General features: G+C 37.6%; 1 protein-coding gene across 4 annotated transcripts in view; it reads left to right on the plus strand.

Moving 5' to 3' along the window:
• LOC105489066 (ADAMTS like 1) overlaps positions 1–18,001 on the plus strand; it is a 950,014-nt gene that overhangs the window by 696,350 nt on the left and 235,663 nt on the right. For all 4 annotated transcript variants that reach the window (XM_011753701.3, XM_011753699.3, XM_011753700.3 and 1 more), the window contains 2 exons: positions 3,323–3,480; positions 15,670–15,781. In XM_011753701.3, the coding sequence (XP_011752003.2) occupies positions 3,323–3,480; positions 15,670–15,781 (270 nt within the window). The remainder of the gene's footprint in view (positions 1–3,322; positions 3,481–15,669; positions 15,782–18,001) is intronic.

Genomic DNA, 18,001 nt, shown 5'->3' on the forward strand with positions numbered 1-18,001 from the left:
AAAATAGATGCTCCCAATGGGTTGTTGATGGGTTAAGCGCATGTTTATGCTCTTGTGAGTATTATATCTCATTCCCTCTCTTCTTCCTTTCCAATCTCAATCTTTTTTTGCCTTCCCTCTCCTTTTTTCAGCTTTCTTCTAACCCCCTTCTCTCTTCTTCATTCATTCTCTTTTTCTACCTACTTTCATGTTTCATTACTTCATCAATCCAGAGGAACATAGAAACACCAAACAACCTTAACACTGTAGCATTTAAAGAAAACCATCATGGTGTAATTAAGCATCCCATGTATTAAAGAAAAATTCAGGGCCCTCATATCTTAAAGAAAGCTACTGGGATTCAGGATTAAATGGTAATCATAACCCCAAAGATCAAATGGCAGCATGGCCCCTCCAGGATTTGTGCAAAAATTGATCTTCAATCATGCCGAGGCAGCAGTACAGAGCCACCTATTTCTTATTATTTAGTGTTGTTTAGATACAGAGCTGTAAATTACGAGAAGAAAATTATAGGCTATAAACAAGGAAGAGGATGGGAGGGGATATGATAGCATTTTCTGTAAAATTCAATTTCACTGAAAGGCTTCACTTCAGTTGGTTCCTTGAGCATTTCTGATCTCCTCCACTGTGATTGTTCCTGGGTTTCCACAAAGCCATCTATCATCTGTCCTTTCGCCCCTGCCACACAAATGTCTGTGAAACCAATTTAGATAGCAAGCATTATTTTTTAGTGATTGGATTATGAATGAAATCATGCTAAAAAGGCAAACAAGAGGAAGACAAATTGAAGCCCATAAAAGTCAAGATCGCCTACAGTACTCTTTCTAAAAATAAAAATAAATACATTTCATGGAAGAGGTGGGATTTGAAAGGCCATGTGAAGTAAAAGAATAAGTAAGGTACAGTTCAGGCAAAACCAAAAAATGCTGATAAGTCACCTTCTATGGATTCAAGTTTGTTTCTAATCCTGAACAACCCTGTAAAATATGGTGTTCACATGTGAAAAGATAATGTACGTGTGTGTATTATTACCATTCAGATGATTCATTTTTCCCCATTTGAGAATTGGAGAGGGCTAACTTCTAATGTAACAACTCCACTCAAAAGCAGTACTTTTGTGAACAGTAACAGATACTGGAATAAAATATTCAGGCCAATATCATCACCAAGTGGGGGACTGACTCTTCATTGCAGAAGAAAGAACCCATAGGAATAGATTTAAGAGGGAATTTTTTTTTTTTTTTTTTGAGATGGAGTCTCGCTCTGTCGCCCAGGTTGGAGTGCAGTGGCCGGATCTCAGCTCACTGCAAGCTCCGCCTCCCAGGTTCACACCATTCTCCTGCCTCAGCCTCCCGCGTAGCTGGGACTACAGGTGCCCACCACCTCGCCTGGCTAGTTTTTTGTATTTTTTAGTAGAGACAGGGTTTCACCATGTTAGCCAGGATGGTCTCGATCTCCTGACCTCGTGATCCGCCCATCTCAGCCTCCCAAAGTGCTAGGATTACAGGCTTGAGCCACCGTGCCCAGCCGTGGAAATTTATTTTTATAAATGTACTAGTCTCCTAGATTTCCTAATTATGTGATCACAAAGAAGCTGAAGAATTGGCCTTGTTTGATTTAATTATCCTAAAGATTTGATGAAAAGCAAACTGGAATCTGCTTTTCTCTCCCAACAAACATACTATTGGTAGCATATGTATAACTAAATCATTTTTCCTTATGTGTTCTTTTTTTATATTTGAAATATAATTCAGCAAAATGAATGTGGGAGTAAAGGATACCCTGCTTCTCTTGTAGCTCTTTTGCCCTTCATTCCCAGAAGCTGGCATAGTGCGAAATCAACCTTAAATATTTTGGACCAAACCAGAATAAGATGAGGCAATCTAGTCTGCCCCCTTGGCTCATCTTTAATTAGATGTACCCTGAGAAGGACAGCTGTAAGCCTCTTGATAAAATGGAATCAGAAGCTCAGATCAGGCCTACAACTGCAAGATTTTTCTAAAACTAAGTTAATTGATGTCCTAGAAATATTTCTACAAGTGCCTGTGAGGCAGTTTGAGAAACGAAGGCTAGAGGAAGGAGATTTAGTGCAGTTGCTTTCCCCTATGACAACAACTGTGATTTCCTCCCTCCAATATTCCCTTGATGTGCCCTATATTCTTCAGTGGGATCCCCTCTGTTCTGAGGAAAGGGAGTGAAGTCTTGTCTACTCTAGAAGAAGGGCTCCACAGACTTCATCTGAGAGTCCCTGGGCATTTAACTGAAGACCAAGATTTTCCAGCTGTTGATATTCCTTGCAGTAGAGAACTACAAGTAGACCACCTCTACAATAATGTAATACAAGTATCTAGGTACTTGAGTGCCCCCAGAGACCTTAAAATTGTTTTAACCCAGAGCCCCACCCAAGCACTCCCATTTTTCTGCTGAAGAATCTTTGCCAAAACCAAACGTTCTTCTCAAGTTTTGGAAACCATTAGCCTTAGTCCATCCATCTTTCTTCATGCAACACAACAGACAGTTGTTCTAAATCACCCCTCAGTGACATGAGAACTTAGTCTTCTCTGAATCACACATCATAATTACCATCATCCCCAGCGTGCTCTGATTTTCTACAACAAAACATGCTTCATAGGCTTTGTCATTGGCCAAATCTGTATTTGAATGCTCCAGAAATAAAGGGGCTTTTTTTCTATCTTAAGCACTTATGAAATATCTTATATTTGCATAAAACTAAGCTAAGTATCAAAATGAATTTTAAAAAGAGAATACTGAAAATGGTAGCTCCTGTTCTTATGTGACTATTGTTTCTTCATTTTGAGCAATAGCATCAGTGCAGTAAGTAACCAGAAAGTATAAATAAACACAGGTTAATGCACTAATATAAAGTCATACAGGTACTGAGGCAACTCAGAGATACACCCTGGATCTTGTAGAGCAAAAAGAAAACTGGAGGGTATCCTAGGCTGAGGGCCATCAAGATTGAAGTCAAAAAGAGACGTATGAGAATTGGTTTACTCAAAAGAATAGGGTTGCAGTAAAGTAGGGTGCCCAAATAATGTCATCTGGAGAGTCAAAGATTTTTTTGACAGGAACCCTTGAATGCCTGGCTAATGACTTTTAAAATAATTTCAATTGCAGCATAAATTCCTATGTGACTCATCAGTGCCTATATATTTTGTTGATATCACAGTTTCAATTTGTCGGTCATATAAAGAATGATGTGTCTCCCTTACCTAGCTCTAAACATTGTTGCATGAAATGTGCTTGCCTGTGGTTGCCCTAGGAACATCTTTCTCTCATCTTTATGTGTTTGATTATGTAGATGTGGAAACCAAAACCCTCCAGGGGGCTAAAGGTGAAAACAGTCTCAGCTCCACAGGAACTTTTCTTGTGGACAATTCTAGTGTGGACTTCCAGAAATTTCCAGACAAAGAGATACTGAGAATGGCTGGACCACTCACAGCAGATTTCATTGTCAAGGTGAGCCCAATTTAGATACCTCCTTTTCAAGCCACATCCAAACTGATGTTACTTATAATTTCCTGAGGAGAGAGAGACTTTAGGTTCTGACATATGTTTGGAAAGCCTGTTTGTCACCCAGGAAATGTTTAATCTGAGGGTGTTGAGCTAGCTTCATCCTGGACTTTATGAGAACATATGGTATTTTAAGATCATAGGAAATCTTAAAATCTTTATTATATAATTAATATAATCTTTATAATTAATAAAATAACCCCACATAAGAAGCCAGTGTATCATAAGTTGGTGGCTATAGATTGTTTTTAAAATAGTTTGGATATAGTCATTGACTTATATAGGCTATCCTCAGTAAAAGAGAAAAACAAACCGATTATCCACAGACTTGGTCAACTCATCATGCTTCCAATGGCAAGTTCTGTTTTCTTTTGCACTGGCAAGAAAACTAAGTTGTTTCCTTCTATCAGAGCTTCCCTACTCTTCAAGGTAATATAAAACACATTGCTGGAAGCTACATGCACATTCTGCTGGAAAAATGTACACACTAGAAGAACATTTGGGAATCACAATAAAATAAAACATATTTTTTCCTTCAGTAGGTCAGGAGGACCTGAAGGATTTCAGCTGTAAAGCTGTAAAACTTGTAATGTGTCCAGGACTCCATAAATTTTTCATCATGGGACCTGGAGCCAGAGGACATTTGATTTAAGCTAAAGCTTGATGACCCCATGGCAGCTGGAAGTAAGAATGCGTATAGAAAAATACAATAGGCAGTAAGGTTGGAGGGAGAAAGGTTCCAGAATACTGTCCTCCGTCTCCATCTGCATGGTAGTTCTCTTTAATCCAGTCCAGACGCCAGCCACATGAACGTGAGCAAGAAGCTACAAGCCATCAGAGGTAGCTCACAATAGAAATGATGCTGTAGGTAGTTAAATGATTTCCGTTAAGCAAGAAAATCCAGTAAAGAAGTGAAAGATGTCTTTATTCTTTGAAGCCCTTGGAGTACCATTAAATAGACCATGTATACTATAGTAATTTCCCTAGTGGCCTTGTGAGAGTTAATACACATACTGAAATTATGTAACTGGATTCAAGCAATATTACTTACATTGGAACAGCTCACAGCATTGTCAAATGTGTTACATCTATCCAGTTGCCTTCTGCACCTCACCACTTGGATAACCCATAGGCACAACAAGCCCAACATGCCTAAGTTTAACTTGAGCCCCAGATACCTGCTTTAACATCTTTATTTTTTTAATCTTACAAATTAAGACACTGTCTACCCAGGCAAGTGAGAAACCTTTGATTCACCCTGATTTTCCCTTCTATGTGCCGTCGGTCAGGCTTCAGCCAAACTGTCTCTCAGCATTGTTTGTTCTCCTCCATCCTTGCTGCCACTGTGTTAGCACAGGCCTTTACTTTTTGTCATCTGAGCTAGTACCATGGACCCTGAGCTAATTTCCCAGTCTCTGATTTCATTGCCTATGTTACCTTCAGAGTGCATTTCCTAAAACCCCTTCCCTAATTCTTCATAACCCTTCACCTTCACTCATTGCCTCTAGGTTAGAAGACAAATCCGTAGCACAGCATCTGTTACTCTCGTTTAGCTGGATTGTGCCTACCTTTCCAACCTCACCTTGGACTTTTCCCCTTCTGTTTCAGCCCTGAATGATGGGCAGGTCCCCCAGCACCTTACACTCTTATAACCCATTACCTTTGCAGGATGCTGTGCCCTCTGCCTGGAATGCTCTTATCGTGTCTTCTTCCATTCTCTTCACTACCTCTTACTTCTTCTTCAAGATCTCCTCCTTCTAGGAGTATTCTTTGACTCTACCCCAAATTTCTGCCTGTATCTCCCCACCTCTGTGTTCCTTGAGGGAAGAAACTGAATTGTATTTGTCTTCATATCTCCATGAGAAGAACCCAATAAGCACTAACAAGTGCTGGATGAATAAAGAATTTTTGCCACACAACAATTGTTTAAATAGAGCAGATGCTGACATCTCTGTTATACCCACAAGGAAACTTAGCTTCAGGAAATTTGAGTGACTTGCCTGAGTTCACACTGATGGGAAGCCAGCACTGAAAATCACATCTCTTTACTTCTGGTCCAGAACGCTTTCAATAGTTTGTGTTGCTTCTAAGAGTATATATCTTTTTCTTCAGTGTTTCATTAGAAAACACTGGGAATCAAATAAATGTAAAGTTATTCTAAGATAGATTATGTCATTCTTAAATTAATTTACTTAAACTTTAAAATGAGCCAGATAATTGAAGTATATAGAGAAAAAAAGAAGAAAATGATCTTTTTTTCTAGTACTTCATAATGAAACAATTTTCTCTTCCCTAATTTTTGTCAGAGAAATAGCTGAAAATAAGATATTACTATTGATTATTATTTTTCATGATTTAAGTATTACAATTATATATATATCATATGAATTAAGCTTTCAGTAGCATTCAAAGTATAGTCTCTTTTGCATTATGTATATAACACACGTATATAGTTGATTAATCAAATCCTCTTTATAGATTTAAATGGCCATTTACTCAAGTCTCAAACCAATCTCACCTTGATAAGCATCATTAGAAACACTGAAATCCATCTTCACAATAAGCAAAATAGCGTCATCCTTGAGATGAGATCATTACCCTGGCGATCTGATGGTATGAAGTCAGGTGATTCAGAAAGTGGAATAAACCAAACATAGAGCAGAAAGCCATCAGTGTGGTGCTTACACAGAGGCCATGTGTATCTGGTTCTTCACAGAGAGCTGTCCAATGGCTATTTGAAGATTTTTTTTTTAAAGGCATGGAAGGATTTTATTTTTGAGATGTGGACATGTCTCTTAAAACAGTCTAGTTGAAACAAGTTCTCTTTTATTTTTTATTATTAATTTTTAATTGACAAAAACTATATATTCATCATATACAACATGTTTTCAAATATGTATACTTTGTGGAACAGCTGAACTGAGCTAATTAATATATGTATTACTTCACATATTTATCAATTTTTTTATTATACTTTAAGTTCTAGGGTACATGTGCACAATGTGCAGGTTTGTTACATATATATACATGTGCCATGTTGGTGTGCTGCACCCATTAACTCATCATTTACATTAGGTATATCTCCTAATGCTATCCCTCCCCTGTCCCCCAACCCCATGACAGGCCCCAGTGTGTGATGTTCCCCTTCCTGTGTCCAAGTGATCTCATTGTTCAATTCCCACCTATGAGTGAGAACATGCAGTGTTTGGTTTTCTGTTCTTGTGATAATTTGCTGAGAATGATGGTTTCCAGCTGCATCCATGTCCCTACAAAGGACAGAAACTCATCCTTTTTTATGGCTGCATAGTATTCCATGGTGTATATGTACCACATTTTCTTAATCCAGTCTGTCATTGATGGACATTTGCGTTGGTTCCAAGTCTTTGCTATTGTGAATAGTGCCACAATAAACATATGTGTGCATGTGTCTTTATAGCAGCATGATTTATAATCCTTTGGGTATATACCCAGTAATGTGCTGAGAACATTTAAAATCTATCTCTTGGCAATTTTCACAAATACAATACATTGTTATTAACTGCAGCCACCATGTTGTAGATAGATCTCTTGAACTTATTCCTCCTAACTGAAATTTCATATCTTTTGACCAACATTTCCCCCACAATTTACTTCTACCCCAACCTCCTGGCAGCCAACATTCTACTCTGTGTTTCTATTGGGTCAATTGTTTTAGATTGGACATAGAAATATTATTCATATCACACAGTATTTGTCTTTCTGGGCCTAGCTTATTTCATTTAACATAATGTTCTCCAGGTTCACCCACATTGTCAAAATGACAGGATTTTCTTCTTTTTTTAAGGCTGAATAGTATTCCATTGTGCATATATACTATGTTTTGTTTATCTGTCTGTTGATGAACATCTAGGATGATTTCACATCTTGGCTCTTGTGACTAGTGCTGCAGTGAACATGAGAGTGTAGATATCTCTTCAACATACTGATTTCATTTCCTTTGAATATATACCCAGGAGTGAGATTGCTGGATCATATAGTAGTTCTATTTTTCAAATTTTTTAAAGAAATCTTTATACTGCTTTCTACAATGGCTGAATCAATTTACATTCCCACCTATAGTATCCAAGGGTTCCCTTTTCTCTACATCCATGCCAACACCCATCTTTTGTCTTTTTGATAATGGCAATTCTGTTAGGTGTAAGGTGATATCATAGTACTGAAGGCCTTTTCCTGATGATTAATGATGTTGAGTATTTTAAAATATGCTTGTTGGCCATTTGTATGTCTTCTTTTGAGAAAAAATCTATTCAGATCCTTTGTTCATTTTTCAGTCAGATTGTTTTCTTGCTATTGAGTTGTTTGAGTTTCTTGTATATTTTGGATATTAACCCCTTATCAGATGTGTGATTTGCACATTTTTTTTTCCATTCTGTAGGTTGTCTCTTCACTCTGTTGATTGTTTCCTTCGCCTTGCAGAAGCTTTTTCTATTTTTGCTTTTGTTGCCTGTACTTTGGGGTCATATTCCAAAAATTGCCCAGACTAATTGAAGATGGTCAGTATGTTTTCTTCTAGTAGTTTTATAGTTTCAGGTCTTACATTTAAGTCTTTAATCCATTTTAAGTTGATTTTTGTGTATAGTGTGAGATACAGGTCTGATTTCATTCTTCCACATATGGAAGTTTTTCCAAACACTACTGTCCTTTTCTCAGCAACTTTGTCAGGAAATTAATTGACCTTAAATTTGTGGAGTAATGTCTGGTCTGTCTTCTGTTTAATTGGTCTATGTGTTTGTTTTTAGACTGGTACCATGGTGTTTTGATTACTATAGCTTTTCAGTAGATTTTGAAATCAGGTTGTATGATGCCTTTAGCTTTTTTCCTTTTTGTTCTAGGTTACTTTGGCTATTTGGGGTATTTTGTGGTTCCATTTTAATTTTAAGGTTTTTTTTCTATTTCTGTGAAAAATGTTATTAGAATTTTCATGGAGATTGCATTAAATCTGTAGATAGTGTTGGGTAGTATGGACATTTAACAATATTAATTCTTTCAATTCATGAACACAGGATATATTTCCATTACTTTGTGTTTTCTTCAATTTTTTCATCAATGTTTTATAGTTTTCAGTGTCTTTCACTTTCTTGATTAAATTTACTCCTAAATATTGGGGGTTTTTGGTAGCTATTATAAATGGGATTGTTTCCTTAATTTCTTTTTTGAATGGTTTGTTATTAGTGTATAGAAATGCTATTGATGTTTATATGTTGATTTTTTTATCCTGCAACTTTACTGAATTTATTGATTAGTTCTAACAGTTCTTTGGTGGATGCATTATATATTAATTTAAGCACCACATTGCTTTTTGAAAAAGATATACAGGAATCAGAATGGCCACTTGTCAGTATCTCCATGAAATTTTCTTGCCAAAATACCATTTTTGTTTCTTTAAAAGGAAAAGATTTTTTTGTGCAAAAGGAAGATTTTCTGACAGTGAGCAATTGTTATATATTGCCCTTGGTTCCAAAACAACGTTTTGGAATATCCTTCTCTTGACACCTTTAAAACTAGACTGAATTCTCATCTTGCTTCCTAGAGGAGCATTTCTTCTAAAAATTTTAAACTTGTTTCGTTGGCTCTACATACATTTTGACAATGGCAGTTTAGTGTGGTAGAATAGATAATCTGATGCTTACTGGGTGTGTGACCTCAAGAATATTGCTTTGCCTCCTTGAAACTGTTTACTCCTTTATGAAATGGTAATAAAATACTCCTCACTCCTGAAGGAGCCCTTGTGGGGGATTAAATGAGATAATGTGTATAAAAGTGGATAGATCCAAATTACTTACTTTCCATCTTTTTGAAACACTTTAACTTTCAGTCAAACAAATCACTATACTCTATCTAAACAACAGCAGGAAGCTGCTTTGCTGAAGATCGTGAGAGGCTGATGCATTTACCAGTGATATATCCAGGAACAATTTGGCAGATGTAGCCATTAAGATAAATGGCTATGAGAGCAGACTGGTGGTGACATCTGTCAGTACATTAATTATTAGAGGTGATCTGGCCATCATCTGGATAACTGGCTGGCTTAGTATCCCCTGCCTCCCTTACTATGCCATGTGCATCTTTTCTGAAGCTGCAGACCCAAGGAAAGAGAATGACTTTCCCAGGTAGAAGAGTCCTTCTCAGTCATAGGTCCATTCTTCATTAGAACCTCCAATTCAGCTCTACCTGTAAAAGCAGCTAAGATATTTTGGTACATATTCTGGTTTTGCCCATTTGAAAGATCTCTGCAGAAAGCCAGATTAGACAGAGAAGAAGGTCATTGATAAGTATCTAAGCTACAAAAGTAGCAGAAACACACAGCAGAAGAGAAAGCAATAGCATACTCAGACCTAAGAGCACTAACTCATAATTCATGCACTGAAAACAAGAGAACACTTATTTCCTGCAGAGGACAATTTTAAAAAGATATTGCATTTCTATAGTTGGAAAATTTGGTTAAGAAGATTGGCTTCATTCCAATTGTTACCAAAATAGCATCTTTGAGAATTCTAAGGGAACAGAAACTTTGTGATTTTTACTTGTATCAGTTAGAGTATTAGGCAAAGACGATGCCTTCATATTTTGTTCTAGACAGCCTTGAACATAACCTTGCGTACAATTCAGGATACAAAACTTGTTTTTATTATAAGAGGAAACAATACAAGGAGTCTGGAGAGAAATCCCATGTGCAAAATAATGGGAATTTACTTTATTAAGTAAGTTTATAAAATTATATGTATAATTTTATATATATAATTATATAAAATATATATAATTATAAAATATATATAATTGTCTCTCTATATAGACAGTTTGAAATAATGATACATACCATTGAATACTAAAGAAAAAAAGACACATAGTGAAAGCTATAGATATGCCCTACAAGCTAATATGCTTAAGAAAGCCTTCGTGGTGGGTGGATCACTTGAAGTCAGGAGTTCAAGACCAGCCTGGCCAAAATGGTGAAACCCCATCTCTACTAAAAATACAAGAATTGGCTGGGTGTGGTGGCAGGCACCTGTGATCCCAGCTACTCAGGAGGCTGAGGCAGGAGAATCGCTTGAATCCAGGAGGCAGAGGTTGCAGAGATTGCACCATTGCACTCCAGCTTGGGTGACAAGAGCAAAACTCCATCTCAAAAAAAAAAAAAAAAAAAAAAAAAACAGAAAGAAAGAAAGCCTTTATGAAATACAGTTAGTCCTCTACTTACAATAACCAACAACAAATTTTTGACTTTATTTTGGTGCCACAGCAATATACATTCAGTAGAAAATGCATTTCAAGTACCCATACAACCATTCTGTTCTTCACTTTTAGCACAGTACTTAATAAATTATATGAAATATTCAACACTTTATTAGAAAACATGCTTTGTGTTGGATGATTTTGCCCAACTGTAGCCCAGCATAGGTGTTCTGAGCACATTTAAGGTAGATGTGGGGAAGCTGGGATATTTGGTAAGCGAGGTGTATTAAATGCATTTTCTACTTATAATATTTTCAACTTACGATGGGTTTATTGGCATATAACCCCATTGTAAGTTGAGGAGCATCTGTAACCAATTCTTTTATCCACTGGAGGCTGAGCATTGGCCAATATTTAATCCCAGATTGGTTTCGCTCTGACACCCAGCCTGTTTCTAGACAGTCTCCCCATTTCCATCAACCCGTGCTTATAGAAGGGAAAACCATTGTCCTAAGCCATGTGTTCTTGAGAGGAAAAGTTTAAGTCAACCGTAGGAAAGAAAAGAAGTGAATAGTAAGTACTGGTTCATTTTCCTACCCAACTTTTACGGGTAGTGACTCCGCCAATAAATATGCCCCTTTTGCTGATAGATGCCAAGCGTTTCAAACTGAGCTAATCAGAATATACCGCATTTCTCGGCAGATTTCACACATTGTTTTGCCAATCACACAGCTAGGTTTAGGATGCGGAGACAGAGAACTGGTTCCTCATCTTTCTTTCACTCTTGAGAGCTACAGATCCCTGCCCAATCCTGCCTCGCTCCCCACCACCACAGTACTAAGCTCAGTTCTGGTCATTGGTTTCCTGTCCTCGTCCTCCATCTGACCACTGGGACAGTCCTTCAAGTAGGCTGCAGTCTGCTTTGCCACTCAGTGTCTCCTGACAAATCTTTGCCACCCTCTTTGTTCTTTAGACAACGTTATACCTGTTGTTTCCAGAGAAGCATCTCTGATCTACTGCCCTACTCAAGGGTTGGGGGCAGCATTAATCACAACTCTGAGCTAGGTAGGTTGGGCACAGTGGCTCATGCCTGGAATCCCAGCACTTTTGGGAGCTGAGGCAGGAGGACTGCTTGAGCTCAGGAGTTTGAGACTAGCCTGGGCAACTTAGTGAGAGATCCCATTTCTATGAAAAAGAAAAAAAAAAGAAAAACTCTGAGCTAGGGGTCTATGGGCTGAACTGCACTATTTTCCAATATGGAGGTCTGGAGTTCTAGAAAAACTAGAAAACTCTATAAGAAGTATAGAGGTAAAATTGGGTACTAATATTTTTAAAATCATTTTTAATCTACTAATGCCTAATCTTAGCATTTCCAACTGTTAAAATTATCAGGTATTTCAAACAGCAAGACGACTGAACCTGTTTCATTCCCATAGTAAGTAGCATTTTGGCAAACCCTCTTCACTATACTATCCTGCCTAAAAAGACAGCCTTCCAAGGAGGGTAGAAAGTGCTCTTGGGGTTGGGTGTGGTGGCTCACGCCTGTAATCCCAACACTTTGGGAGGCCGAGGCAGGTGGATCACCTGAGATCAGGAGTTCGAGACCTGCCTTGCCAACATGGCAAAACTTCGTCTCTACTAAAAATACAAAAAATTAGCTGGGTGTGGTGGTGGACACCTGTAATCTCAGCTACTCGGGAGGTTGAAGCAGGAGAATCAGTTGAACCTGGGAGGTGGAGGTTGCAGTGAGCCAAGATCCTGCCACTTCACTCCACCCTGGGTGACAGAGTGAGACTCCATCTCAAAACAAAGTGCTCTTGGATAAACATTGTTTTGTAATAATACTGTTTCTTTTTATGAAACAGTATAATCTGATGATCAAGTGATCAGTAACATCTTCAAGGAAACTGGCAGATATATATAAAAAGATAATGACTCATTAAGTAATTTATCACATATAATAGTTTGAAATTCCAAAAGTACCTGAAAGGTATATAATTCAATTGTTTGTTCATTAATGCATTTGTTTATTCAGCCATTATTTGGATACCTACTATGTGCCAGACATTGTAGATGACACTGAAAAGTGATGAGCAGGATAAATGTACCTGCCTCCATGGAGTTTATAGAATATGAAGGAGAAAGATGATAAGATAACAATTATTTCAAAATGTGGTATTTATAGATATATAACTACTATAAGGAAGATTTTATTATTGCTGCATATCTTTTCAAGCCCATACAAAAGCATTTTAAAATAGTCTTAACAGCAGTTCCTGAGGATACAGTATCACTGTCAACTACCAGAACAACCCAAAATTGAGTCTGGTAGACTGACACATTTAATAAACAGATGTACCAGTTTTTCATGTTATCCTCTCCCTAGCAGGCATACTGATGTATATTCACTGTTTCCAAGCTTTCCAAAGTCATGGCATCCCTGTTGCTCTGAGAGCAGTGTGACCAAGTCACATAACACTGTGGATCCCAGCTCAGAGGTACACAGTAGTGGCTCACTTGTGGGTTCCTCTTGCCTCCCTGTCCTCATGAGAGCAGCAACTGAAGAGCTAAGCCAGGTTGGGGGGACCCCTGATTGCCAGTCCCCTTACTGGCCCATCTGAGGCAACAGTTTCTACATCAGTGAGAGAAAGAAACTTAGGGAATATCCCAAAGCTCACAAATTGCCTTTTCCCAATGAAAAAGGAAAAGGTGCTTTCACAGTGCTTTATCTGGAAAAGCCTTTGTGTGCTTAATGATGTTTTCATGTGCTTATGATATCTCCTTGACTCCTTGGATTTTACATGGAATTAAAGCTCAACCATAACCCCCCATACACATTTCTATGGTCTTCCAGCTCTGTCATGACAGTGCAGTCAATCGCTATGGAAAAGTTTTTGTCTTGTCTTTTCATGTTAGTGTGAGAAATCATTGTGTTGAATTAGAAACACTGAAACATTGTGATTATAGGAAGAAGAGTTTGGTTTGAATACTCTTTTTTATTAACATAAGGAGGTCAAAATTACATATACCAGATGTGTTTAGCTCCCTAAACCAAATGTGTCAAACTGAAGCTTTCTAGAACAGAGTTTCTCCAAGTATTATGATGTTATATCCTCCTCACTTTGGCTGTAGGAAGCTAAGATTTTTTCCCTTACTTCCCAGGACTCAGGTTAGCATTCCAAAAAGAACACCTGCAAAAACAAACAGAAAAAACAAAAAACAAAGCAAACAAACAAAAAACTCATCTCTTTGAATCTAAACAAACGTTCTGGTCTTTTATTTTTTTCATGAATCTTATGTTTAAATGAAAGGTTTTTTCTAATAGCTTTCCAGTGTGATAACCACACATCCGAAGAGAGCTAGAGACTTTTGTAAGCTTAAAAAAATTTTTAAAAAAAGAACTTTCCAAGGAGTATGATTAATACTACACCCCTAAGCAAGAAATTAGGTACCCTTGTATCTGACACATAGAAATGGGAAATAGGAATCTATAGGCAGTGCTCTTTTTTTGTGAAAGACACTGTATTGCTTCAGCTGTTTTTGTTTTAAAGTAGGGAGTGGTATCACTGTTTATTCTAATTGGAAAATACGTGAATGCTCTGCAGGTCAAAATCCCAGGATAATATGAGACATTCTATAGGGTTTCTCTCTTCCTTCTTTCCACCTCTCTCAGACTTTCTGGGAAACTTTTGCATATTCCCATCTAAACTCCAAAAACTGATATAGAGTTTAGCATCCATCAATTTTTCTTGGCCCTGTTTCTTCAATATTCTTATTTTCCCCCTGCATTCTAGATGTTTAATCTACTTGTTAAATTAAGTAGCACAGAAATAGGACTGTCCGTAAAATAATCTGAAGGCCAAATCCATCAATGTGTCCTACATTACGGGCAATTAAGAAAATGGTAAGACTTTAAAACACTTAAAAAAGACTTGGGGCAGGTGGTTCAGTTGGACTCTGATACTTCTCTAATTGTTGCAATGTAGAGTAAGAAGTAATCCTCTCAATTGTCCTTGGAACCTCCTTATAGTAAGTAGTCCAAACCTTGTCCAACAGTCTAAATGTTGTATCATTCTGTCTTCATGAAATTGTTGACATAAGGTACTTTTTCCTTCTCTTCAGTCTGAGTATGTTTTCTCAACCTTGTACTCTTAAGAACCATTAAGGACTTGTCTCACATACTCACATACCCCCTTTAAAAAAAAAAAAAGAAGAAGTTGTAATTTCCATTAAGCACCAGTTTTATGTAAAAGTAAATAAATTGTTTTTAAGTAAATAATTGTTTTTATAACATAAATTTGTGTTTTTCAGTTTTATTCTTAAACCATCAACATTTGAGTTACCTAGTTCTCTAGGCATGGGCCCAGAAATTTGCATTTTAGCCAGCATCTAGTTGGTAACTTTGCACACTCAAATATGTGAATCGCTAAATTGACAAGAAGCCCAGTATGTGTCTCTGAATTGGCAGTGTTACTTAATTCTTCAACTCTTCTTTTTTCTTAACCAAAACCAGTATATTTTCTGCAGTATATAATTTTCTTAGAACAAATTGTCTATTTCTGAATCTACATTTTAAAATCCACATAATTTTATCTATTATACCAAAGACGTTGGAAATAAAGGACAGAAAAGGAATACCAGCTTGGATTAAGAGGATAGTGAAATCATAAATTGAGATATTGCTCTCCCTTGTTCTGTGGCAACAGAACTGAGAAGATAATGATAGTGAAAGCTCGTGCAAGGACCATTCACTGGTGAAATGGTAGGATCAGTGATACTGCCATTGCCATTTCTCCCCCGATGCAGTCCCTTACACAGCCTAAAACCATCAACACTACCATATACTCTTGTTCAAAGCTGCAAGGGACCAGAAAGCACCGCACTGTCACGTTACTTCTTTTACTTTCCTGTTGACTCCTGCAGATTCGTAACTCGGGCTCCAGTGACAGTACAGTCCAGTTCATCTTCTATCAACCCATCATCCACCGATGGAGGGAGACGGATTTCTTTCCTTGTTCGGCGACCTGTGGAGGAGGTAATGGTGTTCACTTAGTCTAGAAACTGTTAGCTTCTGTGAGGAAATACGTGGGTATTATAAGAGTAGAGTTACTTCAGCGTGGAAGAAATTTTATACTGTGGTGGACCAGATCCTTTCTTAGCAGAGTGGAATCTCGAGGCCCTCCTGTAAGGCAGATACCTCCGCCAAGATGCCAAAGACATTTTCTGCCTGTAAAGGAGTCCCACTCGAGGAAACAGTCTTTTTTTTTTTTTTTTTTTTTTTTTTTTTTTTTTTTTTTTTTGAGACGGAGTCTCGCTCTGTCGCCCAGGCTGGAGTGCAGTGGCCGGATCTCAGCTCACTGCAAGCTCCGCCTCTCGGGTTCACGCCATTCTCCTGCCTCAGCCTCCCGAGTAGCTGGGACTACAGGCGCCCACCACCTCGCCCAGCTAATTTTTTGTATTTTTGGTAGAGACGGGGTTTCACCATGTTAGCCAGGATGGTCTCGATCTGCTGACCTCGTGATCCGTCCGCCTCGGCCTCCCAAAGTGCTGGGATTACAGGCGTGAGCCACCGCACCCAACCAAGGAAACAATCTTTACTTCTCACCTTGATTTTGTAGAAGGTCACAGCTAGAAATATTCTGATTTGGCAGCAGTTTGGTCCTGAAACAGGCAGGTCCATTCACTTACATGTAAACTACTCATGTAATTGAAGTAAAGTCATCTATTCAGCTATCAATTAAAGAGTGTTTATCAGGCTTACTTAATTAGAGAAAATAGTTTGCTACCGGGAAAAAAAAAAAAAACCTCTGCATTTTAGACTTAGGCTCAGTTATTTTTCAACTCCACCCCATCATCCGTGCAGTAAAAGAAATGCCATTTGCTTTATTTATTCATTAAAATGCATCTCTCCTGAAAAGTCACAAAATAAACTCCCGTCTCTCTCCATCATATTTGTAACACGAACACATTTTGTGTTACTAGAAGAGGCGTTTGTGTTACCACAGAAGGTTATTTTTCCTCATTTTCTGCTCATCATAATTATAGTGTTTACATAATAATTGCATTGAATTATTTCCCAATAATTTATTTAGACATTTCCCTACAGCAAATCATTTAGTTCCTTTAACTTTTATGCTTTGATAAGGCAATGAATAACTTAATACCTAAGTATTTTTCTCCTTTCAAATTATTTTCTTGGTGTAAATACTCAGGACTGAGATCATTAGATCAAGGAATTTCAGAATTTTTATGGCTATTGGCACACATTATCAAATTCTTTCCAGAAGGATAACAATCAGTGTGTGAATATTTTAGATTCATTGCCAACTGAGTCAGTATTTGTGGATTATCGTTTTTCTAAGTTTTTCTAATGTAATGGATATAAAATTGTATGTCTGTTCCTTTGAAAATCAGCACATCAAATAAATTCTAGGTCTAGTTTCATAGAAACCAGTTAATTGGCTGACTTTAGCTAATCCACAGAAGTATCACTAGATTAATTTGACAAGATATAAAAGGATAGTACCTCAAAATGGAGATAAATGATTACCTATAAATTTTTGGATAACATTGTATGATGTAATTCATCGTTACCTATGTTTTTCTATGTACACAATGTGAACAAACCACTGAAAAATGTGGTTCTATGGAGCAAAGTTGGATTTTAGCTTGAAAGAAGTCAGTAGAAGTGCCATGAAGTACTTTTACTCAGTTGATAAAAAAAGGTCAATTCAACATGTTAAGCATTTCGATAGAATGAGTGTTTGTACTTGTTCCATCTGTCAGGAATAGAAAATCATTTAGCTGGCCAGGCGCAGTGGATCATGCCTGTAATCCCAGCACTTTGGGAAGCCAAGGCAGAAGGATGGCTTGAGGCCATGAGTTCAAGACCAGCCTGGCCAACATGGTGAAATCCCGTCTCTACTAAAAATACAAAAATTAGCTGGTGTGGTGGTGCGAGCCTGTAATCCCAGCTACTTGGGAGGTTGAGGCATGAGAATCACTTGAAACCAGGAGGCAGAGGTTGTAGTGAGCCAAGATCATGCCACTGCACTCTAGCCTGGATGACAGAGCAAGACTCTATCTCAAAAATAAAAAAGAAAATTGCTTTGTTTTAAAGAAGAAAATTGCTTTGTTTAAAAATGAACTGTCAATTACTTTGATGTTCCATGGGACTACATTATTTTGATATATTTACTAATGACTAGCATAGGAAATAGTTTCAAGGAAAGAATCTAAGGTTTTTTTTTCTTTT

Source organism: Macaca nemestrina, chromosome 14 (genome assembly GCF_043159975.1).
Source record: "Macaca nemestrina isolate mMacNem1 chromosome 14, mMacNem.hap1, whole genome shotgun sequence".
Lineage (NCBI taxonomy): Eukaryota > Metazoa > Chordata > Mammalia > Primates > Cercopithecidae > Macaca > Macaca nemestrina.